Source organism: Rhodamnia argentea, chromosome 4 (genome assembly GCF_020921035.1).
Source record: "Rhodamnia argentea isolate NSW1041297 chromosome 4, ASM2092103v1, whole genome shotgun sequence".
In the NCBI taxonomy this organism is placed as follows: Eukaryota; Viridiplantae; Streptophyta; class Magnoliopsida; order Myrtales; family Myrtaceae; genus Rhodamnia; species Rhodamnia argentea.
In genome coordinates this window covers 6757583-6784692 of record NC_063153.1, presented here as the reverse complement: position 1 = coordinate 6784692, position 27110 = coordinate 6757583, and the positions used below count along the sequence as shown (strand labels likewise).

At 42.2% G+C, this 27110-nt stretch overlaps 2 protein-coding genes and 1 long non-coding RNA gene across 4 annotated transcripts; 1 reads left to right on the top strand and 2 right to left on the bottom strand.

The window, feature by feature from the left end:
- Positions 1-807: 807 nt before the first annotated feature.
- On the top strand, positions 808-19800 carry LOC125314904. Its single transcript, XR_007198250.1, has 3 exons — positions 808-819; positions 17087-17089; positions 19665-19800. It is a non-coding gene; the product is annotated as an uncharacterized LOC125314904 (long non-coding RNA).
- LOC115736176 (uncharacterized isomerase BH0283-like) lies at positions 19427-26333 on the bottom strand. Of its 2 annotated transcripts, XM_048278241.1 has the most exons (7): positions 26214-26333; positions 21685-21715; positions 21311-21529; positions 20288-20593; positions 19965-20126; positions 19729-19812; positions 19427-19628 (listed from the first exon to the last, which is right to left on the bottom strand). In XM_048278241.1, exons 2-7 carry the CDS (start codon positions 21712-21714, stop codon positions 19521-19523), a joined length of 909 nt encoding a protein of 302 aa, XP_048134198.1. In that variant the 5' UTR covers position 21715; positions 26214-26333; the 3' UTR covers positions 19427-19520. The 2 variants fall into 2 exon arrangements, with proteins under 2 accessions (XP_048134198.1, XP_048134199.1); XM_048278242.1 differs by lacking the exon at positions 26214-26333 and having other exon boundaries at positions 21685-21724.
- LOC115736178 (uncharacterized isomerase BH0283-like) lies at positions 23561-26296 on the bottom strand. The gene is made up of 6 exons (XM_030667724.2): positions 26178-26296; positions 25832-26062; positions 24486-24791; positions 24096-24257; positions 23777-23860; positions 23561-23684 (listed from the first exon to the last, which is right to left on the bottom strand). The coding sequence occupies exons 1-6, from the start codon at positions 26205-26207 to the stop codon at positions 23577-23579; spliced, it is 921 nt and encodes a 306-aa protein (XP_030523584.1). The 5' UTR covers positions 26208-26296; the 3' UTR covers positions 23561-23576.
- Positions 26334-27110: the final 777 nt, after the last annotated feature.

The window sequence follows — 27110 nt, the reverse complement described above, 5'->3', positions numbered from 1 at the left end:
CACATTTCCTACAATTGTTATTTTTATATATTATCTAACATTTTTCCAACAATCTTAAGGATAATTGCTTTATAGATTGTCAACTTGGAACTACTGCTGCTACCATCGTTGTTGGAATTGAATGAGAATCGAAGATGGTGAAGGACAAATACCTCATTTTCGTGAGCTATTGTTGTAAGACATTACCGAGCATTTAGCATAGGCGAAAATGCCTTTCAAGAGACATGCAGAGATTGAAAGGGTCGCTCCAATCAACTGCGGAAGCTCATCGTGTTCATAGCTGTCATTGACCATAACCAAGTATACACTTCTCCTTTTGCGGTTGTGAAGTGCTTCGAATTTGCGAGAAATCATGATGTCTTCTTTGTGGAAATAGATTGTAAAAAAATTGATGAATCATGAGATTTGTAGGAATATGATTAGTTGATTATCGAGAAATGCACATTTTGGGAAGTTCAAGTATTGTTCTTGTGAAAATTGTGTGGACATGATTCTACGCTAGTGAATTGTTTATTGAAAAATACTGTTTTTGGGTTATGCTTTGAAATATAATATGGTTTTTAAGCTCTTTTACATTTCTACAGAGTGATACACATACTAAGTTGATTAATGACTAACACAGTTGCCCTCAAGAAATGCATTTCAAATAATGTGATAGCATGATATGTTCAATTATCTCTATCATGTTATGAGGAAGGAGCTCCCGCTATTCTCTTCATCTGATTCTTCACATAATGATCCAAATGGATTTCTTGGATGGAGATGACGCAACTTGTAATGGCTTTTTAGTCAAAACTCTGAAACAACAAATTATTCATTGTGGATTAGAATGTGTCATATCATGTGATCAAGAAGGAGAAATTTTTTATAGTATTTTTAAGAATTCTTCTTCATTGTTCTAATGCATATTTGAAGGCAAAATACTTGTTGCTGAATTGAAATAGTATAAGCAATTGGAGATAAACGTATACAATTGGCATTGTTTTGTTTTTTTTAACATGAACATGAACGTGCACCTCTATTTATTTGATATGATGTCAATATAAGTCGTATTACTTGTTATGACATGGTAAATATTTCTATATGATATGGGCTCTAGCCATGGGCTATTTGTTTCTTTCGATTGATATTTTCCGTTGTTAGGAATGCCTCATTTATCGAGGTTATTTTCTAGTCTTACAATAAGAGATGGAGCCATGGCTAAAGGCTTACGTTCCCAACTCTTAGGATGCCTTGCTATGACATAATCAAGGAATTTTATGTTGTGGAGTTTCCATTGAATCAAATGGATACTATGATGCCAACTCGAACTTAGATTCGAATGAGACAAAATCCACTCTTTGATATGTGTTCACCTTTGGTGAAGATACTATAGTTTGGAACTTAGCTAAACAAAATATTGTAGGGGAAATGACAATCCTGCTAGACCAAAAGTCAATTTGGTTGAAGCATATGATTTTAATGACGAAAATTGTTGCAATCATTTCTCAAGCCAATATTGTGGCCAATATGAAAACAAATGTGTGGCAGATTCAAGTGCTACCAAGCATTATGTAAAAACATAATACTTTATCCTCCTACACTCTAATAGGGGAAGGAGAAGAAAATAATTTATCTTGATGATTTGAGAACTACTCAAGTTCTTGTGAAGGGAAATGATATCGACACATTTTGTGTCTAAGCATTGTGGTTGCCAAGCGGCAATAATGTAACTTTCATTGGTAAAAGAGACACGTCCGATTGAGACGTGATGTGGTAAAATAATTGCTTGAAAATGAAATTATGTCCATTAATTATATGAAGTCAAATATGGATTTGGCCGATCATCCGACTATTCATCTAGAGGAATAGGACAATCCAGTTGAAGAAAATCAATGGTGATGGTAACCTAACCTATGTGATTAGTGATCCCATGAATTAGGTTCTTATGGGTAATAAAAAGTCACTTGTTGATCTAGTTATATACTATTAAAATTTATGTCCCTCCTAAGAGTGTATGGCTGCAAGGAAAAAGAGGTTGAGTTAATCTCTTGATGTATTCCCTAGCTATTATTAGTGGTGTATTAAGCTGCATAATACACTTGATAGAATCACCTATATAAGTGTGGAGTAAGGCCACTCCTATGAGAATTATTGGCGATAATCTCTAGAGCACTTGTGAATAAACTAAGCACACGCATGGCCTATTAGCGTAAAACCGTGTTTAACAACAAATCTTGTGGGAGTGTAATGTGATTGTTGAAAATTATAATTCACAAAAAGGAATTCTTGGTTCATAGAAGTTTAAAACTTCACCAATGATTTCGTGAGTTATATTTCACTCTTTCTAGGGCTGGTTCATAGCCTAACAAGCACCGATTCGAATGCATTATGCTCCAAAGACCCGACATTATTTTATTTTTATTTCTTTTCAAAGCCTTTTGAAATATGTGGGGAATTGTTGGATATTTCAATATGTTTTGAAATATTAAAAGCTATTATTATTGTAACGGTTTTCTACTGTCATCAATTCGTAACGTTTTTTGTTTGTCATTAATATATAACGGTTTTATAATGGTTTTACAATGGTGATATAACATATTTCTAATGGTTGTATAACGGACTTATGACTGCTTTGTAACGGTTTCTTAATGGCTCTCTTTTGATTGCATATGAATAGAATTTCAAGAGACAATTTATAATGTACAATGAATTGACAAAGAGAGGTTCTTTTTCTTCAAGAGCATTCTTTGCTTGCTAGATTATACACATAACGTTTTTCTGTTCCATCTAATATTCATTGCGGAACATAGAAGAAAGTCTGTTTTATCTTGGGAGGATAACTGCTAGAAGCCTTACGTAACGAGTTTCGTACTCTGTGGGGCGGAATTATCCTTAAGGACAATGCTCACATGCTTCAGATAATTATTTTTACTTTTCTCTTCTTTTCCAACACATTTCCTACAATTGTTATTTTTATATATTATCTAAAAAAATTTTCAACAACACCGTAAGTTACATGTACCAAAAATCTTTTCATAACACGATACAAAATAAATATTTTTAGAACGCAATCACTCGCACGGTATACAATGGGCTATGTCTACTTAGTGGCCAAGCTAAAATGATAGTGCTTATTTACCTTCCCAAGCTGGACAATCTTCTCCACTTCCTCAATCTTGAATCCTTCACCAAACAATCAACAACAATCTGCACTACTGCCCAATTGACAATGCAACAATTTTGAAAATCTCTTCGCACAACTCGGAATTACTCTTTCTTATATCAGCAGACAATAGTTTAGCATCTTTCAAATTACAACATTTAGCAAAACTCTCAATCAAGCAAAGCTTCAGCTTTTGGATTGCAAATACGGGAAAACCCTAACTTGAGATTGTTTGACGCAAAGGACAAATCGGAGCCTCCAATAGGGCTCCGGGAGGCAACGGCCGAGGTGGTAGCGTAGTTTGGGTCTAGGGGAAAGCTTTGGTCAAGCAAAGAGTTTTGGTCGAGGGTGAGAGAGTAAACTTGGATAGAGCAGAGCAAGCCATGAACTCGGCTACTTCCTTCCCGCATTGAAGTCCCAAAAAGCGTTAAAGATGCTCGGATTACCAGCAACCCATCATGAGCAGAGTCTACAAACGCACGATTGAAGAAGTTCCGACAAGCAAATTGAAGTGAATAACCAAGAATTCATACTTATGAGTTGAAAAAGAAAATAGTCGATTTGGAATCAATTGGATGGAAGATGCTTCCAAGAGACAGCACCCACAATTTCCAGAAAGATAGAGCTTAAATGGACAAGACCAGAGCAAGCCATGAACTCGAAAAGAGATGAGGTTCCAGCAGAGGGGACTACGAGACGGTGGAGGCATGGTTTTGGTCAAGGGATTGCAAAGAGGAATTCAATTTTTGGATTAAAAACCCTAACCGAGCTCGTCGGATGCAAAGTACAAATTGGAGCCACCAATGGGGCTTTGGGAGGCAGCTGCTAAGGCGGCAAGTGTGGTTCGGTTGAGGTGAAAGGTTTGGTCTAGCAAAGAGTTTTGGTCAAGAAAGAGAGAGTGAACTTGGAGAGAGCAGAACAAACCGTGAACTCCGAGAGAGAGACAAGGTGGCAGCAGAGAGGGCTCCGGAAAGGCGGCTACAACGTGGTTTTGGTCGAGGGACCGGTCCGGTGTTGTTGTCGAGTGAAGATCCGGTCAAGGGAGACATAGAGGGTGAACTTGGGGAGAGAGAGAGTGCGATCGACCTAGTGAACTTGCAGAGAGAGTGGGATAACGGAACGGAGGGAGAGAAAAAATGGAAACTTGTTGGCCCTCTCTTTTTTTGAAAATTCTGACCAGTGGGGTCGATCTTCCACGTGTCAACCTCTCGGTGGTTCAATGCGGTATCTAGTTGGCAAATCTAGTCTAGCCAATATTTTCTCCTCCGGTGGAAATGAGGAGGATGCTCATCATGAGTGTCAGAGAGAGTCTTAGGGTGAAACATCACCTCAAAAAACAAAATGAAACACCACAGCTTGAAGCACCAATTAAATCACAGACGAGCTTCTTCACCATATTCAAATAAAAAAACTAGAAAACAATCCATGCTGAAACCAGCTCAAAGAAGAGAATGCTTTAACTCCTTATCATGACGGTATCATTAAGGGCAACAAATAATTAGATCAATATGTAAAGAAGATGTACTCTTGACCCTCGCCACGTTCGCACAAACTGGACCCAATTGCGCCATCGGTGGCGGCAGATTCAAAGCGATGTGGAGGTTCGCAGACAAACCCATTTTTAACCCATAGATAATTAGGTTTAAACTATGACCCATTAACAACAATCTATTAGAAGTTTACTAATCCATATTATTGAATATGGATTCTCAACCCATATTGATATCTAGTTTCAGCGGACAGAGTGGACAAAGCACGACTCAATAAAAAACCCTTTCTAAAAAACGGCTTAAGTATACCCCAAGTGCCATAAGTTGCGTACGGCACTCACTTTAGTGCCAAAACTTTCAAATCGATCACTTTAGTGCTAAGTTTTTGTAACTTCGATCACTTCAGTGCTAAGTGCATATGTGGCCGTCGGAAAGTGTACGTGGAGCCTATGTGGACTTTTTTACATAAAAAAGGAGGACGACGTGGCTCGCCGGAGGCCGACTCAGCATTCCGAAGAGCAATACGACGTCGTTACAACCAATTTCACCCAACATAAATCCTAAATCCCCAAATTGAACCCCATAGAAACCCTACTCGCGAGTAGAAGGAAAATTTGAGTCCACATTTTGATTTCATCCCAAAATTGATAGCTCTAGGTCGAAATGGAGGGAAGGAGCTTCAGTAGCAGCTCAAATTCGGTTCGACGAAGCAAAGATAATGGTGAGATTTACTGTTATCGTGGGTTACTGAGTCCAACAAGAACGTCTTGGACTCGGTTGAATCTTGGGAGAAGATTCATGGGATGTGGCAGGTATAGAGAGGGGTCGAAGTGCAAATATTTCAGATGGGTTGATCAAAAATTCTCCGATCGAGCCACATAGGTGATATTAGAACTTCTTGAAAGACGGCATGAACCTCTACCTACATTCATGGACGAATTGGATGATGTCGATTCAAGGGAAGCTGAGATAAAGGCCGTAACATCTTTGGCGAATCAACCGAAGAAGGAAGTATCAACGATGCAAAGACAAAGAAAGCGTCATCGAGCCTTAATTATCGTTTTGTTATGTTGTGTAACCTATGTAATGTTCAAGTGTAAGGTGTGTGATGAGAGGAACTTTCTTAGTCTTCCGTAGGTGAAGTTGAGTTCGATATGTATTTGTATTGTATAATGTATAAGTAATTGACAACTTTTCTATGGATAAAGGAGCTTGCTGAAGTATTTTGTTAGAAATGGAAAGTTATAATGTAGTGTTTGCTTAGTTTTTGGACAGTTTTTGGACTAGCTGTGTATTGTCAATACTTTTTCCATAGTTTTTCGTTTAGTTGTTTGGTTTGCTGCAAAAAAAGGTAGGTAGTTTGTTGCGGGTTTTTTACGTGATTCTTGTTAGTGCTGCTGCATATAGTTGGGGAGGTTTTTGACATGTTTTTTTTTGTGATACTTTGGTTCATATGTTGAGGTGAGCGATTTGCTTCACATGGAACTACAACCGCGGTCAGAATCGTTTCTCCATTTTTTGAAGCCCGAAATGTATTTTGTGTTGTGACCATGCTCATTTGCTACAAAGTTTGGTTGTTGCTATGTTGAGTGCTCAATTTACTGGAGTTCAAGGTTTGCTTTTGCATTTTTTATTTGAGTTAAAGCTAGTAAAGTTGTATTGGGGTAGATATTTGTTTGCAAGCTTTCATATTTGGAGCTGTTTAAAGGTTGTAGACATCTTGTTGCAGGTAATTTTTTGTTGCTGCAAATGCTGGTTATCGATTATAATGTAAGTGTTATAAGTTGTACATGCTGATCACTTAAGTGCCGGTCGGGGTTAAAAAGTGATCACTTCGGTACCAACTTTTTGTGAAAGTGGTCACTTCAGTGCCAACTTTTTGTGAAAGTGATCACTTAAGTGCCAAGTTTTTATGAAAATTAGTTACTTGAGTGCTAACTTTCCCCGAAAGCGATCACTTTAGTGCATTAAAATTGCACCAGCAACTTGCTGGTGCTGGTCCATCAAAACTTGCGGATCCAAAATTTCTGCCAAAACAAAACCTCAACAATATAACCACCCACCACAACTAAATATAACCAGCCAACAACCAGCAACTATAACCAGCCGCCATTCACAAACAGCCAAACAACACAATAAGAAGTGGAATCACAGCAATGTAAATGCATAATTCAACAACAAGAAGTTTCATCGTCATTAAGCTTATAGTTTACATTAACTAAAAATACGAGCACGAGTTCCCAACAAAAAATGACAACACTAAACCGGTATGAGTTCCCAACAAAAAATGCCAACACAAAATACAAATTCCACTCCAATCATATCGGTAAACATTAACCACTCCGGCTCATTTTCCTTTCGATGGCTTTTTGACTTGGTTCATGATCCTAGCACTCTTTCTAACATGTGCAGGTTCTAGCTCTTCAAGTGGAGTATCCGACACTGGTTGAGATGGAACTATTGTTGGCTTCTTCCTTGGTGGCCGCTTCGGAGCTGCAGTTTTTGTCCTCGTCTTTCGCAAACTCTTGTTTGACGCAGCTGTTGACTCTTGGGTTGGCCCACCTTCGGAAATAAGCATCTCCGAGCTTCTCCCAGGCAACAACAACATAATAATAGAAGCAAATGATTCAGAAATTTTTAAATCGATATCCTTAAATGGACAAGTCCTACGAAACTTACATGTGAAATAGTCATTCCGGTGCGTTCGTGCGTGAATACGCCATAACCATATTCCTTCAACCTCTTTCCAAGAGCCCCTCTTGTTAGCCGGGGAAGTGGTGGTTGTGCAGCGAGCTCTTTTAGCTGCGGAGGTGGTGGTGGTGGTGCACGGACTGTTCTCTGAGTTGGTCTTCTTCTCACCTGAAGTGTGGAAACAAAGTTACACTACAAGCCATAAAGTAACATAAACAAAGAATGTATATCTTATTGGATATTTTCTCCTCGTTTGTTCAACGGTAGATTCGGTGTGGTCTGGTGCTGGTGGAGATGGCTGGGTTGTTCTATGAGTTATTGGCACTTCAGTTGGCTGCATAACATACCCTGGTGCGGCAGCTTGTGTTGGCTCTTCGGGTGGTGGCGGTTGGGTAGTTTGGTCAACTCTTGCCCTTCTTGTCACCTGAAATGTAAAAATGAGGTTACGTTATTGCAAATCTTATAGGAAGACAAAGAAAACAAACAATGTAACATCTTACCAGATATTTTATCCTCGGTTGGTGAACGGTTGACTTATTGTGCTCTTCCGGCTGCCCTTCAGCTGGCTGCATAGTGTGACTTTCTAGTCGTTCTTGTGTCGAATCAGAATCGACCACTTGCCCTTCATGTTGCTTCCTCACTTGACAGCCTTTCTTATTGTACCCTAGCTTACGGCAGTGCGAGCACATCATCTTTGCACTAAACTTGCTCATCCTTTGTCTTGAAACCTCTCCCTCTTGCATCTTTCGTCTCCGCTTTGGCCTTCCTACTTGCTTCTTTAATGGCAAAGGTGCGGGGGCATCACAATTGGTTGGCTCCCAGTATTTGCTACTTCTACTAGGTTGCAACATGAACTTATACGCATCGAGATAGGACCTTTTGTTGTAGCAATCAGCTAGGTAATGTTCCGGGTTCTCTTCTTTGTGGTGGATGGCAGAAATGGCATGTGCGCATGGAATTCCATTAAGTTGCCATGCCCGACATGAATACTTCCTCCTCCGGAGGTGAACAACATATGTGTCTTCATTCTTCTTGATCTTAAACCCGTCATCGCCATTCCAAATTGGATGGCGTAACCTACTAGCAGCCACATTGTCATCTAATATCTTCGCAATCCGAGGACCACATTCTCTAGTCCACTTCGCAGCATCATCTCGTTTATTTTGCAGCCTAGTCATGACCATAAGTCGTATATCCTCAAGCATTGCGATGATTGGCTTGCACCTAGCGGCTAATATGCTGCCATTGAAAGCTTTGCTAAGGTTGTTGTCAATGATATCGCACTTGAATTCTTCGCTAAAGAAAGCCCTACACCAATGCTTTGCTTCAGTTTGGAATAGCGCATCGAAACCATCCTTGTTTAGCTCAAGCAACCCTTGTTTTGCTATCCTAAAGTCAGCCATGTTCGTGCTCTTTGCAATTTCCCAGAATTGCTTTTGCAGCTTATCTCCTTTGTACTTCTTCGCCCGGTTCGCATATATGTGCCTCGCACACATTCTATGCTCGGCATATGGCATCAAGTCGGCTAATGCGGGAACAAGCCCCTACAATATTAAACCAACGAATAATTATAAGAAAAGGGAAAATACTTCATAATGAGCTTATTTCAAAAGAATGCATTGACGATAGCTTTACCTTTTGTTGATCGCTCATGAAAGCCCAACCGCTCCCATCGGTAATCTCCAAGTCAGCCATCAAATTTTTCATGAACCAGGACCAAGTGTCCTTATTTTCTATCCTCACTACAGCCCAAGCTAGAGGAAACATTTGGTTATTGTCATCCCTACCAATTGCAGCCAACAATTCACCCTTGCATAAGCCTTTTAAAAAGCACCCATCCAATCCTATTACTTTTCTACAGCCAGATAAAAATCCCTACTTGCATGCATCAAAGCACACGTAGAACCTATCAAACATGGTCCCTTCATCGGGTAATGGCCTTTCCACAACCTCCGCATATACCCTACTTGAATGGTTTTGAAGCCTACATTCATAAGCATAATCTCAGATCTGGCCATATTCTTGCTTGTACCGACCCAAGAGTGTTGTCATCACCTTATACTTGGCTCTCTTGCATTGATTCTCCGACACATTAATCCCTACCTGCTCTTTCACTAGCTGCTTCAAGTGAGGACTTCTAATCTCCGGCATCGCCTTGATCGTGTTGAAGAACCGCTTCGATAACCACTTACTTGTTATCCTTTTGTTGTCAAAAACAATTGAACATGTATGTTCCTCCTGAAATGATCTAATTTGAAATGACCCGCTCCTCTTGCTTAGTGCTGCGTAGATCTTCCATCCACAATTACGTTGTGGACACCTAGCTCTCACATACTCTTTCGTATTTCGAAGAAACTCTAAAGTCCTCCGGTCAGCAATAGAGCTCTTGAGAATAGCATCCTTAAACTGGTTCGTGTCCTCAAATTTCATACCAAGGCTCAAAATAGAACTCGCTACGGTTGGATCATAAGAATGGTACTTACTTTTCCTTCTACGCACGATTGCAGCTTCTTCTTCTTGTTCGGGCTCGCCATCAGAAGTACCAACCCGATCACCACTGCTAATTTCCTCATTGTTACCGATAGTTGTAGCGGGTGTAGGTTCTTCTCCATTTGCTGCTTCACCTCCATCTAATCCTGCAAGTGCTACACTTTTTCTCCTCGCAAAGTCCTTGTGATTTTGCCTTGACCGTTGCAGCTCCTCATCATCATCGTCGTCTCCTCCGAAGCTGACATTTCGCACAACTTCATCATCGTCATCGTCATCACTGGATTCCGCAACATCCCAATCTAATCCAGTGATTGCCTCATCGATTGTATTGCTTACTCCTCCCTCCTCCTTGTCCTCCCTCTCCCCACAATCCTGCCCATTAGCCCAATCTTCCCTCTCTGCCCATTCCTCATGCCCTTCTACAACGGTTTCACCTCCATGAGAAGTGGAATCAATGCCTACTTCTATTGTTTCAGCTTTGTCTTCATCTCGAGCATCATCATCACTATCACTGTCTATATACACTTTTGCTTCCTTGCTATGGAGATAGTGATAAATCACATCTTTAAACCCATTCTCATCCCACAACTCTCTCAACCCATCCCTCAAACCCTTCCCAGGAAGACAATAGAGTAATTTACCTACTTTGCGATCGTATAAATGCACTATATCCCTCACGAAAGAAACATACGACGACGTCCCGACATCGAGGAAAATTGTTCCTTCATTTCCACCTTCGTAGTCCCACTCGTCGGTGCCAATGACAAAATTTCCACCATAACAAATAATGACAGCAACAAGATTCTTGTCCATGCCTGCAAGAAAAGAGCAAAAAAATCAATGAAGTTATTAGCTTTTGGGACCACAATCAACAAATGCACGTGGAGGTATCCACAAGCCTGCTTTTGATTAAAGACTCATTATTTGTCGTCTAGTATCAACAAAGTAATAGGAAAGACAACCAAAGCACGGTATTCAAATTCCATATTTTGAGGTTCGTTGGCATTCAGTTCACTACTTCATAGCAAATAAAAAGCAATTTTACATTGTAAATGTGTCAGAGGTTTGATTAAACAAGTGGACCAAAAGGGATGCAAAAAATACAAATTCCAAAGGGACCGAAGGAATCTCGGGGGCCACTATTTTTCTTTATCAAGAAATCGAAGATAGAGGCTGTGATTAAAGTAGTATACATCCCCAACGCATCAATCTCGAGCCTTCATTTTACCATATTCGCCCCCAATTTTGCCCTTAATCCTAATTTTCCCCTCGAAGCCCTAATTTCACCTTAATTTTGCCCTAATTTCTGCTGTGGTCTAACCGAGAGAGGGACAAAGGACACGGACGCATACCTCACGACGGCGAGCGGGTGGCGGCGGCGGCGGCTACTGACCGAAGACGAACAATGGCCAGCGACCGACGGTTGTGACTCCACGAGCGACGATCGCGACTGAATTTCGTACAAGTCCCTCGGCTCCTCCGCACAACACCTAAGAACGCAACACTCAGCGACGTCATTTATCTGAATACATAAACGACGTCATTTTACATTTCCGTCCTTTTAAGCCACGTCGGATTCCACCGTGGCAGTCGATTCTAAAAATTCGCCACGTAAGATAATAAAAATCAATTATAAAATCCACGTAATTCATTCCGCCGGGATGTTGGTCGGAATGGCACTGAAATGCACGATTTTATCCGAAATTGGCACTGAAGTGATCAAAGTTACAAAAACTTAGCACTAAAGTGATCGATTTGAAAGTTTTGGCACTAAAGTGAGCGCCGTACGCAACTTATGGCACTTGGGGTGTACTTAAGCCCTAAAAAACATATTCAATCTAGGAACACCACGTACCGATGATGTCACGACCCGAACCCTGCGAGCTCGTCGACATTCCACCTGGCCACGCTTATGTACAGTTCTCCCGGATCCAAAGGCCAACTAATTCATGCGGAAGCAAAAACGAATCCCCGTACAGAAACAATTAACATCACGATGACTTGGGACTGTAAAAACAAACTTATATACATATCCACACGTTCTATACAATTTTCCAAACCTACGGCTTCGGAGGCCACCGTACAAGCCTATGACCACTAGAACAAAAAAAAGATTACGTGATCGAAGCCTACTATACATCCAAAATAAAACAGCCAGCAAAAGTCAAGAGGCCAACTACCCTAGGCCTCGTCCTCGCTATCCGGTACTATATCATCTCTCGCCTCCAACTCATCCTCGTCAAGCTCGGGTGGCTGTTCCGCATCCGATGGCTCTACAGCCTCCCCATCTTCTCCCGGTACCATTACCTCGGGGAATACCGAACCTTTGAGACGGGTCATTCATACTTGCGACGGAGGGTCTGAAAAACAACGAACCCACGACGGGGTGAGATAAAATCTCAGTAAGCTAGCCCCTAATCCTATATTAGGGCCCTAGTGCCTCCAGACACATTTTCAATGAACAATTTCCAACAACTCTTCTTTCTTATTAAAAATTCCACAATTTAATTCCAGAAAATTCCGTTCTTTCTCCGAAAATTCCCACACCTTCTCAAATATTCTACGTTACTCCCGATTCGGCGTTCCACGCCTCGGTCCGATAATAAAATATTCCACGTGCTCCGGGGCCCGCATTTAACGCATCGAGGCCATAATATAAATATCCACATTGATCCAAAGCCCATGTTTAACGCATCAGGCTGTCATAGAAAATTCCACGTTACTCCGAAAATATTCCACACTACTCTAGAATATTCCACGTTACTCCAAAATATTCCACGTTCCTCCAGAATATTCCACGTTACTCCGAAAATATTCCACACTACTCCAGAATATTCCACGTTACTCCAGAATATTCCATGTTACTCCATCGCCATCATACAAGTTCATAACAATGAGCCTCGGACCTTTATAGAACACGGCTCTACTTATATATATATTCCAGGGTCTCGGACACAAAGGAATACGACCCACAAATCTCGGTCTCGGACACATAGGAACACGACCGGATCAAGTCTCGGACAATTAGTCGAACACGACTCACTTTGGTCTCGGACGACTTAATTGAACACGACTTTCATACTTTCTCGGTCTCGGACAATCGGACGAATACGGCTCACTTTGGCCTCGAACGACTTGATTGAATACGACCCATAAATCTCGGTCTCGGACACATAGGAACACGACCGGATTAAGTCTCGGACAATTAGTCGAACACGACTCACTTTGGTCTCGGACGACTTAATTGAACACGACTTTCATACTTTCTCGGTCTCAAACAATCAGACGAATACGGCTCACTTTGGCCTCGGACGACTTGATTGAATACGACCCATAAATCTCGGTCTCGGACACATAGGAACACGACCGGATTAAGTCTCGGACAATTAGTCGAACACGACTCACTTTGGTCTCGGACGACTTAATTGAACACGACTTTCATACTTTCTCGGTCTCAAACAATCGGACGAATACGGCTCACTTTGGCCTCGACGACTTGATTGAATACGACCCTCATATTTTCTGAGAATAGATCGGGACCACGTGATTCGCTCACGTTAGAGAATTAATAATTCGGGATCACCCGATTAATTCACACTAATCCAAATATTAATTCAGACTACCCGATCAATTAATACTACCATAGTATCCAATCCACGTCATGCGACCATATTACGCTAACGTAGCAATATATAAATCACGCGCCACTAAAATTATACTAACGTGGAAATTTATCACGGCCGAACAATAATAATTTTCTAACATATAATTAATTTATGACTATAGTACTAAACTATAGTAATCATGCCACATTTAATTGGTACCATGGCATAACAACTTTATGTCACATAAAAGTAACCCTAGTTAATATACAAACTAACCATGGTTCAAAAATTAACTAGAGTCAAATACTAACCTAACCATGATTAAACAATAGCATAAAGTAACTCTAGTTTAGGCATAAAGTAACCATGGTCAAGCTTTGACCACACCCAAACCCTCTTGATTTCACTATTCATCTCAAGACCATGGTTTCTCTCTCCTCGCTCCCTCCATTTTCGGCCAAGGCATGAAAATGGCCAAAACCACCAATTTTTCACCCAAAACTACATAATCTATGGTCTATTAGCACCCTAGATACCTAATATAAGGTTAGGGACCAACTTACCACAATTCTAGCGAATTTTCCGGCGAGAAAACGAGAGAAAATTTGATTCCAATCCGGCGGCTCTCTTGTTCGGCTAAAACCCCCCAAAGATCCGGCGGTCCCGGGCGACTCACGGTGAAAGTTAAGCTCCGGCGGTCCAAGGCGACACCGGCGGCGCTTGAAGAATTTTCGGCAATGGAGGGTGAGAGAGAGAGAATTTGGCCAAGTGAGGGAGTGTGAGGTAGAGAGAGAAAGTGAGCTAGAGAGAGAGTGTGCTCTTGAAAAATGAAGAAGAAGGGGCCAAAATAATAATTAATATAAGTTAAGATAATTATTGGATCCACAAAGTCAAGAGGGATAAAAAAAATAATTTCCTCCCCACCAAGACTAGTCAATCTCGGCCAAAGGAAAAAATGACCAAAATACCCTTCGCTCCAAGTGAAAAATGGGGTATTTTTCGAGGGCAAATGGGTCCTTTCCCATTTCCAGGTCAAATATAGTTTTCCGAACCTCTTTGGGGCTAACTGCGAAGGAATAGCACATAGGATGAGGAAACGTCAAAAATTTTATTTATTGAGACCCCTAAAAGTCCGACATCAAATTTTGAAGCTCGATTCGCGATCAATCTCGATCAATAGAATTTTCAGCGTATCTCAAACTAACGGGCGGCTTTTAGGAGTTACGCGTATTGACCCGTGATTAAAACCACGTTTAAGAACTTCTCGAGCCATGGCGACTTTGGTTGTCATTCAATTGCGAGGGTCAATTACTAGTCCCGATGGACACGATCGTTAGAAAATAATTTAGGGACGTTCGGAACCCATATGAGGTCAAACGGAATCACCCGTGATCCAAGCGTAGGGTATTATCCAAATCGTTCCTTAATCATTCTAGGATCGGCCTATATTGGTCCGGAATATTCCCTCGACAATTTTCATGGCCAAAGAATCAATCCAGGATCAAGTTCTTAGGTCCACGTACTTGATTTTCCTAGCTAGCCATTCCCATTTGGTTAGTCCGCTCGAGAGGGATCAACTCCGAGTGAGATTCGACCGAAATACATCAATAAGACCTTTCATTTATTCAAAGCTTCGAAAGTGGGTCGGAATTCAGGTTGTCACGGATGAACCTCGCGAGTTCAAACTAAAGACTTTTTTTTTTCAATACTTAGAATGAGAAACTTCGGCTAGCTTTCCTCTAATGTCGGATACCGCGACATGACGAGGTCAGAAGATGGCCTGGTTCTTGGACCCTATCCTATGCCCATCCTCCATTAAATTAGTGTTAATGCGACAAAGTCAATGTCAAGGTCGGCATAAAGAATGAGGAGGCCTGAAGTTTGTAGCTGCATATATACTTAACAAAGCTGCAGAATCTATATTCAAGAATGTCGTATCTCTATCCGGCGGAGTTACTACCCGGGAAGAGGTCGGACTTTGTTTTGGCATTTGCCAATCCATTGGCTCCTGACAACTTGGTCGAGATGGAAACCATCGCGGCCGCCTATGTCTACCACTTGCGGCTTCCCCAACCGAGGAAGGACCAATTGAAGGTTGAGATCATTGATGGGAAGCCACTTTGCATCTCATGTGATAGGAGCGAAGTGGTAAACAAGAAGATCTAGATGGCTCTTGCTGACGACTTTAGGGCGAGCCACTCCACCGCCGCCATGAGCGGAGATGCTCTCACCGTCACAGTTCCCAAGGGACGAGGACTCCGGGCCGACGGCGTATCGCCAGGATGTCCGTTGACACCTCCGGTTAGTTAGTTGCTCAACGACGGTTTTAATAAAGACTGGACTCGTGTGGTGTAGGTAGCTCTATTTTCACTCAATGTTTTTTTGGGCCCTCTAGAAAGGAAAGAGTTTTTTTTTTTGTGGTTCTATCTTGTCTGATTTTATTTTCCAAGCCACACTGCGTGTGCTATGTGCTTGTACAAGTTGTGAAATCCCGATCCCTTAGTTATAAAGCTATTATAGTATTTCAAATAGAGAAATAGGCAAGTGGGCTACACCCCACTATACCAGCTTGCGGGTGTACAATTATTAGGCGCACCTTGCATGATTAATTGTTATGTCATAACGAAATAGTGTAACTATTCACATATGAGTTGTGGTTATCATTTACTAATTTTAATTCAATTCCTTAAAGTCTGATTTTACTTATTCCCATTCGTTCACTATATTTCCCAACACTAATACTCTTGAGAAGATGTGGAATCCAACTCTGTATCTTTCCCTTTTCAAGTGAGAAGAGTGGCCACTAGAGCAAATTCAATAGTTGAAAAGGTAAAAGTTTCATAAATAAAGTTTCATGCCTATCCTATTAGTCCCGAATCCTAACGGATCGATGCTAGTACGGATTGAAGACGTATTGTAATAAGAAAATTCCAAAAGAAATCCTTGTGAAAAAATTGTCAAGGATTGAAGAAGAATGGAAATTCGGCTCCTCAAATTCTTAAAATAAATTTAGGATCTATCTAATGGTGAAAACACTAAAGGGGCATTTAGACACATTCATTGGCTACATTCTTATACTCCGTTTCTTTCATGGACGATTTGATATTTCTAAAAAATATTTCCAAAGAAGTTGAAAATAACGATATTTCATGGTATTTTGCTAAAATCTAAAAATAAGTTCAAAATTATTTTCCTTTGTTCGAAAATGAAAAGTTGCTTTTTTTTTTTCTAAAGATGCGCTATTTCAGGCGAACCGGGCCTAGCAACCATGGTCTCGGTTGCGGGAGACGGGGTTTTTCGAACCCAACTATTGAGAAACCAAGCAAGGGCGTCAAAGACTTGGGCTCGACAGCCGGTGACATGGGTGTGGGTAGACATGGCCGGTTCCCGAGCCCAACGGCTCTTTTCCCCGTGCCTCCCTCATTTTTTTTTTAAAATGAGTCGGAACCGACCCTTGAGGACTAGTTCCTGTTCCGGGTTGGAACCGTGGGCCCGATCAACGGGCCGGTTCCGAGCCCCCGGGCCCATTTGGCCATGTCTAGGTGTGGGTACAGGTGTAGGGTACCCAATCATGATTGTCGGAGACACGGGCATTACCACTTGAGGCCGGGCCCGGCCTCACGAACTTATGCTCGAGCATTGATAACTTGGGCACAAGAGCCTAGTACGTAGGCATGATCGCCGAAGAATTGGGCTCGGCCTTTGTGGACTTGGGCATGAGAGTTGGATTCGATGGACTCAAGCACGGGCGCTAATGACTTAGGCACGGGTGTCAAGTACCCCAATGCCTTGACCTAGGCCAAGCTTCAATGGACCCGTGCTTAGACGATAATGACTAGGGTGCGGGAGCCGGGCATTTTGGGCACGGTCATCAAGGACCCAAGCATGGACACCGAGGTCTTGGGTTTGGCCTCTAGGGGCCTTGCCTCGGCCTCGAAGGACCTAGGGCTTGTCTTTGTGGATATGGACCCTATCTTTGTGGATCTCGGCCTGGCCTCTAGGACCTGGGCCCATGTTCAAGGACCCCGCCACCCAATTGCCGAGGTCTCTCTTCAAGGCAATTAATGTGTAATCCCATTTCGAAAAATGATTTCTGATTTTTAATCAATGTAATCATTTTCCTTAGCTTATGCATATGTTTTCTGTTGTCTCATTTTTTTAAGTGCTACGAGACACTAAAAAACGAGAAAAATGTTTTCCGACAGATTATTTCAGCGAAGTACAAATTTTTTTTTTTTGGTCGGATGCGAAGAACAATTAACAAAGTGCTCTGAAAAACACTTTAGAATAGAATAGCATACATTGAATATAATCATGACGAGTAATGATAAAGAAATCCATTTAGCCCGCAATTAAGGGGGACAAACGAGCTTGGAAGTGAAGGTGCGCGGAAACTAGTTTGAAATTGTTATACATTGAATGAGCTCTTCATACATATGTAGATCGCTAGGAAAATTACATCGCAAATTCCTAAACTTCATACTTTGATCAACCTCGCCGGCGGTCGCCGGCTGGAGAAAAGAGGAGAACGAAAAAAAAACCTTTAAAAATGTTAAAATATCGGTGAAAATTACCTCGTTTGCACTAGCCGAACAAAGTTGGCCGGATGGACTGAATTGCCACAAATACAAAAGATTTCGGATTCAATTGGCAAAAAAAAAAAAAAAAGGTTTAGCATTGAACGGGTACAATTACATTAGGTTTCAAATTTTTAATTTTCTTTTTCTGTCCTTTTTTTTTTTTTTTTAAGGATTTGGGCCGGTCCCTTTTGTATGTGGATACAGGGTGATGCTGGGCTACAATACAAAGGGGCTGTTAGGAATAAATCTCGTCCAGGAGGTTCAATACCGGTGGCACACATTATGATGAATGATGCAATCGAGGACCCAGGAGGCTGCCGATATAGATGAGACGGAGATGACCGATAACGTGCTCGGATGCAAGTCGGGATATGTCCGTGGCGCCGGTCAAGATGAAGGATATGTAACGGAGGAGGACACGACGAAGATCGAGACCACGGAGATCACTTAGCGCCTTGAGATTTTAGAACATTAGGCTGTGATCTTCTAAAATATTTACGGTCCTTTGTATCCATCGCGATTAGTTTAGTAATGGCCAACTGAATGTTGAGATCATCGATGGGAAGTCATTTTGTATCTCGTGTGACAGGATGCAAGTGGTAAACTAAAAAGACAGCAGATGGCTGTTGCTAAGGATGTTAGGTCTCTAGCGACTCTACCGCCACCGTGAGCAGAGACGCTCCGCTGTAACAGTGCCCAAGCGACGGTGGTTCTGACTGCTGAACAGACAGCATAGCGGCAGGATGTCTGCTGCGATCTCCGGCTGATTCTTTACAAGTTTCTATTGCCCTCTTGTTTCGCTGCTTCATTATCGCCTTACTAAAGGCTGGATTCACGCGGCGTAGACGGCTTTATTTTCACTCGGCTTCTTTGTTTCTGAAGTCACAGAGATTTTAGAGCCTGGTTTGCTGTCATCTCTTCTTGTGTTCCGTTTGATCGCAAGACCATCAGTAGACCCCATCCAGACTTGCAATAATAAGAAAGACTCGCTTTTCTAATTCCAACCGCACTGTCTACTCTGAAAAACATTACAGATCTTAAAGACTAGCAGTTGATGAGAGCAGAAATTTTCATGTGCAAAACCTGCAATTCAGACCCCAACTCCACATCAAGTACAGGAAATGACACAGCCGTCCTACTACTCGAACGACGAATTGGCAGAAAGTTAGTTTCCACGGGGAAGGAAAACTGTGCGATGCTGATGTCTTTAACCGATGGAGGCTTCAACTCACTCAGTTTATTTCCCGGACATGCCGATAAAACCTCATGTCAATCAATCTACTGAAACAGGCACATTCGTCTGCAGACGGTCCTTTGAAGAATGAGAACAATGTGATTCATTCTACACTTTCCAGTTCACTCTCTACCGCAAGCGAATTGAGAACCTCTCATCTCATGTAGTTCACAACATTCCAATCAGCCAAATCCACGACATAAGCTCATTTATTTCAGTTCTGTCTCGCGTACAGCATTGGCCACGCGCTATAAGTTCAGAAACAAGAAGAAACGCTAGAAACTCTTAAGCAAGAAGAGAGCCCCTCATTACAGTTACAGCTTTGCCACGCAACATCACTCTCTGGTTCTGCTCGTCCAAGTGCACCTTCACTACTGCACCTCTAGGGGATGCCTGCTAGACAGTGAAAATGATTAGGGCAGTAGCAAGATGCCATAAAAATCAGAGATGGGAGAAGCAAAACACAGAGCCAAAGCAGAGATAGAGAGATTACAGCATAGGCAACAAAATCATTTTTCCCCAGCCTTTCACTCCAATAATGTGCCAAAGCACAATGTGCACTGCCACTTACAGGATCCTGGAAAACAGATCATTCTTTCAGGGGTTTGTGGTAAGAGCATAAAATTTGTCGATAGTACAGTTTTCGACATGTTACCTACTAGTAGGTCAAATGATGAACTAGTTATGATCGATAATTCAAGGAACTTTCCAGCGTATGAACTTTAATACCTCATTCAACCCGAGTTTCGGGTAAAAGAATCGACTGACAAAATCAAATCCCGAGTCTGGGTGAGCCGGTCCTGTGATGATAATACCCATTCCGGGACATCTTTTTATCTCATCAAACTGAGGCTGAAATTCTTCAACTTCTTTTCCTGACGGGAGAACAATCTACAAAATAAGAAGAAGAAAGTAGAAATGAACGAATTAAGTACTTTCTCTTCCTAATGAAAATCAACTCAACGCCAGCTGCAGCTGTACAAATCCAGGAATCAATAGAAAACAGTGTTTATGGGGAAAGGAAAATGATCAGGTCACAGTTGAGTAATTACGAAAAGGTCATCATGTGCCGTCTTCTTGATTTCAACAATGGATGTGCCATTGAGAACTTTGGAGACAGATGAAATCGGCTCGGCATCATCTTGAGTGATTGGGACTACAGGTAAATCCAATTCAATCCATATTCCGGGCACACAGCCATCTTGAATCTTCGAACTGTCGGATGACTTCGTTTCTGGAACCCTTTTGGCAGTCAGAATTCCGGACAATGTCATAAACTCGATGGTGTCAGAATCTACCATCCCGGATGTGAAAAGAGTGTGTGCTGCAGCTAGCGTCGCATGACCGCAGAGCTCAACCTGAAAGGTAAAGTCTGTGATCAGGAAATATGATCACCAGTTTCCACTTTCCAGTAGCATTTCTTCCTTACTGAAATGGGGACATACTTGCATCGATCTGATTCATTATCTAAACTGATGTTTACTGCCAGTATCTAACACCAGGCATCAGAGCAAAAACCAGATAGATTAGTCCGGAGAAAATGGATCATCTTTATGACAAATCAAGCATCTCTCAAGTACATCAGCGACTTGGAATCAGACTGCATCAACATAATTCAAAGTCCCACGCAGGTAATCCATTTAATTTCATCCAATACCGGGACAATTAGCAAATTAATTAGTAACCCAAACTCCAAAGTAACGAGAAGAAAACAGACAGTGAAGGCCGGATAGAAATCAAGCTGTCAACAAAATTCTTCATCCAGCTGTCTATGGTTGATTGTCCGGGGCAGAACTCAGAAGCCACGAATTATCATAAACTAAAAGAATCATAACAAAACCAGGATGTTAACCACGAGAATAACAGAAAATTGCCACTTTTGTTGGCTACGATAAAGATAGAAAGTTACCAAAAGTACTCAAGCAAAGTTAGCAATGCACAAAATCGAATATGGTCATGCGCTGGGAATCAGACAAGAGAGCTTCTAGTCATTTATGGCCGCACACTTCCTATATCCTGCACTTGCCAAAATAAAGCAAGCAACGATGGGAACGTGGGATCCAAAACTCACTCACTTCCTCAACTGGAGTGAACCACCTGAGCCGAAACCTCGGGCTCAATCTCTGGTCAGCCGAGCCGGCGAGTTCCGAGCCCGATGCCCGGGTCAGGTAACAGGTCTCCGAGAAGTTGAACTCCCTGGCTACCGCCTCAAGCCACCCTTCCTCCCTCTCTTCTTCCAAGATGCACACCGCCGCTGGGTTGCCCTTGAAGGCCGTGCCGGTGAACGCGTCCACCTGCACAAAACACAACACCACACACGACCCTGTATCATAGTCGAGGGCATAAAAGTTCACGGGAAGGTTCGAAAGAGATCTCGAGCTCTGGTGGGAGTCTAAGTATGAGCAAACGGAGTGGCAGGGGAATGAAACAGAGGAGAGTTCATTGATACCACTGAGTACTGCACGAGCTTCTTTTCCATTTGAGACAGATGGCCAATTGAGAAGCAGCAATGAAATCTGGCGATGTATTGGAGAAGAGCGCGGAAATTATTTTTTTATCTCTCCTTTGTGAGTCTGCCCTGTTTTGTATTCCTCGTTCTAAGCTGTATCTATGAACGAAGGAGCGACCAACACAACCACCCTGGAATACCGTAACGATGTCATGTCGGTTACTAAATGTTCAATTTAAGCCATAATTATATTAGTCAGTTATTGAAGCCTACCAGAAATCAAGAAATCTCCATGCTATCCCCGGTATACAAACTGACCAGAAATTCGCTCATGACATGGCACGAATTCATGACTTGGGAACATATGAAAGACTATACGATCCTTTTACCACGATAGGCTAATGATGCCGTTGGTATCTATAGCCGGATTTGCCTCTAAGATAGATCGGAGGCAACCTTTTCAGTGGTGATGTTATTAATTTCCCATCTACTATTCTACTTGAGTAACCATATGTTAGTGTTTATCTATTGCCAAATAGCCATAGCTTCTGATTTTTTGGGATGCCGGTCGATTCGCTCTTTAATCAGCGGAAACTATGTATCATTTCACTTTCAATCAAATCACTAATGTAGCTACTTATGTATATGTTTTCCCTTGACATCAACCCTTGCTAGTGTACTTTGGGATTGTATGCAGTGGACCAGCTATAGTTTAGCAAATCTAGCGATCACGTAACCCGTGTTCTTGTTCCTTTCTCGGCACCAGAATGTTGTTTGGAAGCAGTCGACTATGGTTCGTCAGTTAACGAAACCCAAGCTGCGGCTTTAGTAAATGATCTTTCAGCCTATAAAAGCATGGTGATGGATCAGGAGCTTTCTCAGGTGTCTCTGATATAATTCGAGCGGCCTAATATGCAAGGCCGACATGAAACCTGTTGGAAATATAAAATTCATTTTGAAAAAGTCAAAAAGTGGAAGCAAAATTCAATTTTGCTTCGGATGCTCACGTTCATTTGCCTTTGGCAGTGCATAGAGTTTGACTTGTCAAACTTGCATGCAAGTGGCTGAAGCAAAAAAAAAAGTTGCAACTTTCACATAGCAACAACTTGAAATTGCGGCACCCCCCCCTTCACGTTTTCAAAGTTGGCAGCAACCTCTCTTTTCACACTATGTCGACTATTTTATGGAGTCCAATAGGGGGTAGAAATTTACTATAAATAGGGTTGTTTGTTCATTTGCTTTAGTCATGCCATAGAAGAAGCATATAGAGTAAGAGAGTGTTAGAGTTTTTTTTTTTTTTTTTTTTTTTTTTGTATCTCAAGATTAGCAAAGCTTGTGTATTGTGTACAAGCCTTAGCAAAGGCTATTTTGAATACAACTCTCATATTTGCATAGACGTATTCTCGCCCGCATCAAAACCTCCAAATTTCTGCAATCCTTTTGGTTCCTACAAAACCCATATAAGGAAAATGATTCCTCGTATCTAATGTATGGTGTCTCGGCAGGATCTTGTGATCATCATCTCGTCTTCTGTGGATGAGAGTGGGTACAGAAGTTTACAAAAACCAACACGCCAGTTCCCAAATGGGAATGAGATCCGGCCCCTTTAAATGGCGAACCGGGGAAGGCCAAATAGATCCGAAGTACCTTCCCCGGCATCTTTACGAGCAGCGATACAGAGACAGCACGTAAACTAAGCAAACTGGTTGATGATGCATTGTCCTCCATTACCCAAAACAGGACTTGATAAATGGTTGTTGGAAATGTCATTTTGTTGCTAAATTCTCCAGCATCAGACAACTGACACCCTTAATTGGATACAACCAGAGTACTTATTACGTCTCGCCAAGTACCATGTTTACGAGACAAATCTTGCTTGCTCGAAGTAATTTTTAAACAAGAATAGAACCTGTCATCACAGTCGCAGCTTTCCCGCGCAGCAAGACCATCTGGCTTTGCTCGTCCAGGCGCACGTTCACAACTCCTCCCCTAGGCGACGCCTACTCAACACAATGCACAAAGCTGATTAGGGAAACACATGAAACTCTATTGGAAAGGAAGTAATAAGAAGTTGAGCAGAGAGAGACATTACAGCATGAACAACGAAATCATTTTTCCTCAGCTTTTTGCTCCAATAAGGCGCCAGAAAACAGTTTGCGCTCCCGCATACTGGATCCTGGAAAATTCGGTCTTTCAGTTAGCATTTTGCATCACGGACCCATGTATCGACAAAGAGATAGCCTCGGCTCTATGATCCGGAGGGCTATCCCAGTCTTGTCAATACATGAACGAATCATGGACAGAACAAGAAGTAGGAAACTGTTAATTCCTTCTAGCACATTACTTGACAGCTGATTAATTAGACAAATGTACGCTGATCTGTGAATCTGCTTGCTAATAAACATTAGTACCTCGTTCACCCCGAGTTTTGGACAGAAGAACCGATTGACGTAATCGAATCCCGAGTCCGGTTGAGCAAGTCCTGTTATGACAACGCCCCTCCCTTCGCAACTTCGTATCTTATCAAATTGAGGCTGCAAGTCTTCAACTGCTTTTCCTGATGAGAAAACGACCTGCAAAAAGCAGCCGAAAGTGACAAGAAAACGAAGCAAGATTAATCACCTGGCCATTCCCAATCAAACCTGCTCAGTGTCATGGTCGAAAACTTTGATCAACCCGAGAAGCGAAATAGGACTCTGAAAACCATAAAGCATCATTCTCATGAAGAGACACCGAGGTTTCTTGGTAAGCTGCAACAAAATAAAAGTTGAAACATCAGACCACCGTAGTTAGGAATTTACAAGGAGGTCATCTTTTGCCGTCTTCTTGACTTCGACTATGGAAGCACCATCGAATACTCTGGAGATGGACAACGCGTTCTCGCTGTCGCATTCTGAAATCGGGACAACAGGAAAAACCAATTCGATGAAGAACCCTGGTGCGTCCCTGTTCTGAAACGTTGAAGCGCCAGCTGTCTCGATCCCGGTCACCCTTCTAGCGGTTAGAGTTCCTGACAAAGTGACAAATTGGATGGTGTCTGAATCCACCTTCCCAGAGGTAAAAAGAGCGTGTGAAGCAGCTAGCGTTGCATGACCACAGAGGTTAACCTGAAAGGAGATTCGTATTTATATAGTATCCTATAAACTCGCGCCACAACCAAAATTTGCATGAGAACTGCGAAAAATCAAGTCTAGATCGACGATTAAAGTGAGCTATCCCATTGTTTCGATTCCAATCAAATCGATATACGACCCAGAAAACTGAAAGACCAAGCGTATTTTCCGCTCACAAGGAGGGTAGAATCCACCCATAAACTTAATCGGCCTATTCTCATGAGCAAGAGCCGATCTTGTTGCTGTTACCGATCCCATATGAAGAATACAATTAGTAAAGAGGAGGAAAGAAGACTTTCCAAACAGCAGAAATCTGAGCCCGAAAATGTGGATATTTTCTCCGGTGTTGATAACTTCATATGCGTCAAGAAACTGTAATACAACAAAGGAGCTGCTAGCCATACAATCTAACAGTACTGTCATAATTTCTTGGCCCCACGATTTTTCAATTAATAAGTATTTTATGTAAAACACGCGATAATGGTGCGTGGATCTATGGTCACAAATAATTGACAGACTGTCATGGAAGCAATTTCCATACAACAATGAGCTGTAACATTCTTTTCCCAAATAAGTAATTTACGTACTTTTATGAAATTGCTAACCATTTCCTAACTGTCTGCAAAACTTGTCAATCCTTCGAGTTTACTCACTCTTGAAGTTAGAGTGACTTCTCAACTTCTGTCACATTAAATTAGCAACTGAATTTTGGGCACTTAACTTTCATTTGAGTAACTTACTAACATTCAATTGTGTTCTTTTGACATAATTTTGTATCAAGTTGCGAATTTTTGCTCACCATATTCGTCAATTTCGTGAGAAAAAATTTCCGAAGGAATGGGGGAGAAAATACTATACTTAGGCAATAATTTTTGGAAAGCTCAACAAGGAAAAAACATGTAAAGCCATGTGCTCGTGGGCAACGAGGAGGGGACCATCCAGGCGTTTCCATTTATGCTAAAGTCCAAGATAAGATAAGAAACTACCGAGCAAGTCCATCACGATGAGAAGCCGACGGGAGATCCAAAACTCACCTCGGCGACTGGAGTGAACCATCTGAGACCGAACCTCGGACTCGAGTCGTCCGTCCCCAAGGCGGCGAAGGCAGGGGCAGGGGCGGCAGCGGCTCGAGTCAAGAAGCAAGTTATGGATATGTGGAACTCCCTGGCCACTGCCTGCAACCACTCCTCGTCCTTGTCTTCCTCCTCCAGGAAGCACACCGCCGCCGGGTTCCCCTTGAACGCCGTGTCGGTGAATGCGTCCACCTGCAGAAGTCATCAAGGACGAACTAGGAATGAGAAAAGACGCCGCGTCCGCCGCCGAAAGAGCTAATCTTTACGGCTACAGCAGCAGAATCAGAGTCATAAGATATGTCGATACCATTAGGTAGTGCACGAGCTTCTTCGCCATTGGAGGGAGAGAGAGAGAGAGAGAGAACTGGAGGAGGTGCGAGCAAAGTAGGAAGATGAGAGGAAGGCGGGTGGGGAAGAAGATCAAACGATCGGGCTAAACTGAAACCGAGTCCGAGCAGAAGGTCAAAGTCAAACCACCTCCACCCTCCCCCTGTGTGATATTAATGGAGACAAATATTGCCTCGCTGGGCCCACCTTGAATCCGATGGGACCCCATACAAATCCGACGGTCCGTGTGAATCGGGCTCACGTGTACTCGGAAGCGGGCAACATGCTCTCTCCCGAACGGCGACCGGGCAAAAAGCAGCAAAAACGACTAGAAGCCAGAAATACCTACCGCCCACGTCGTTACTGTACCTGCCCATTCCACATTCCTCAATCTATTTTATGATTTTTTTTTTTTTGGTAAGGTAAGTATGTATTGATCTTTTAAAAAGCTAGATACAAAAGTTACCGGACATAAAAGCCATGAACTCAAAATGGCACACAAGGTGACACGGAGAGTTCAACGGTGAACCGGTCGTAAAAACCACCCAAGACGAGGGCTAGTAATAGAGAGGTCAACAAGGTACTAAAAAGGCCAAACAAGCGGCCAAACTAGTATGACTAACGCCTAGCCAAAATCAAGGCTGGATGGATGATGGAGCCGCAATGCATCGAGCAAGGTGACCCTCCCGGAAGAGCCAACAGAAGGGATAAGATGCGTCGAAGCAATCTATTTTATGATTTTTGTCTCGACGCATTGTTAGGAATCTCTCTAGGGTTTTATCCTTTTTTTCTCACTCAAATAAGGGATAAGATGCGTCGGTATGTGTGCATGCATGTGATTTTTAAGACTTGCGGGGCACGGTCGGTCCATAGTATGCTCAAACTAGTGACAACTAGGGACAAGGGTGACTCT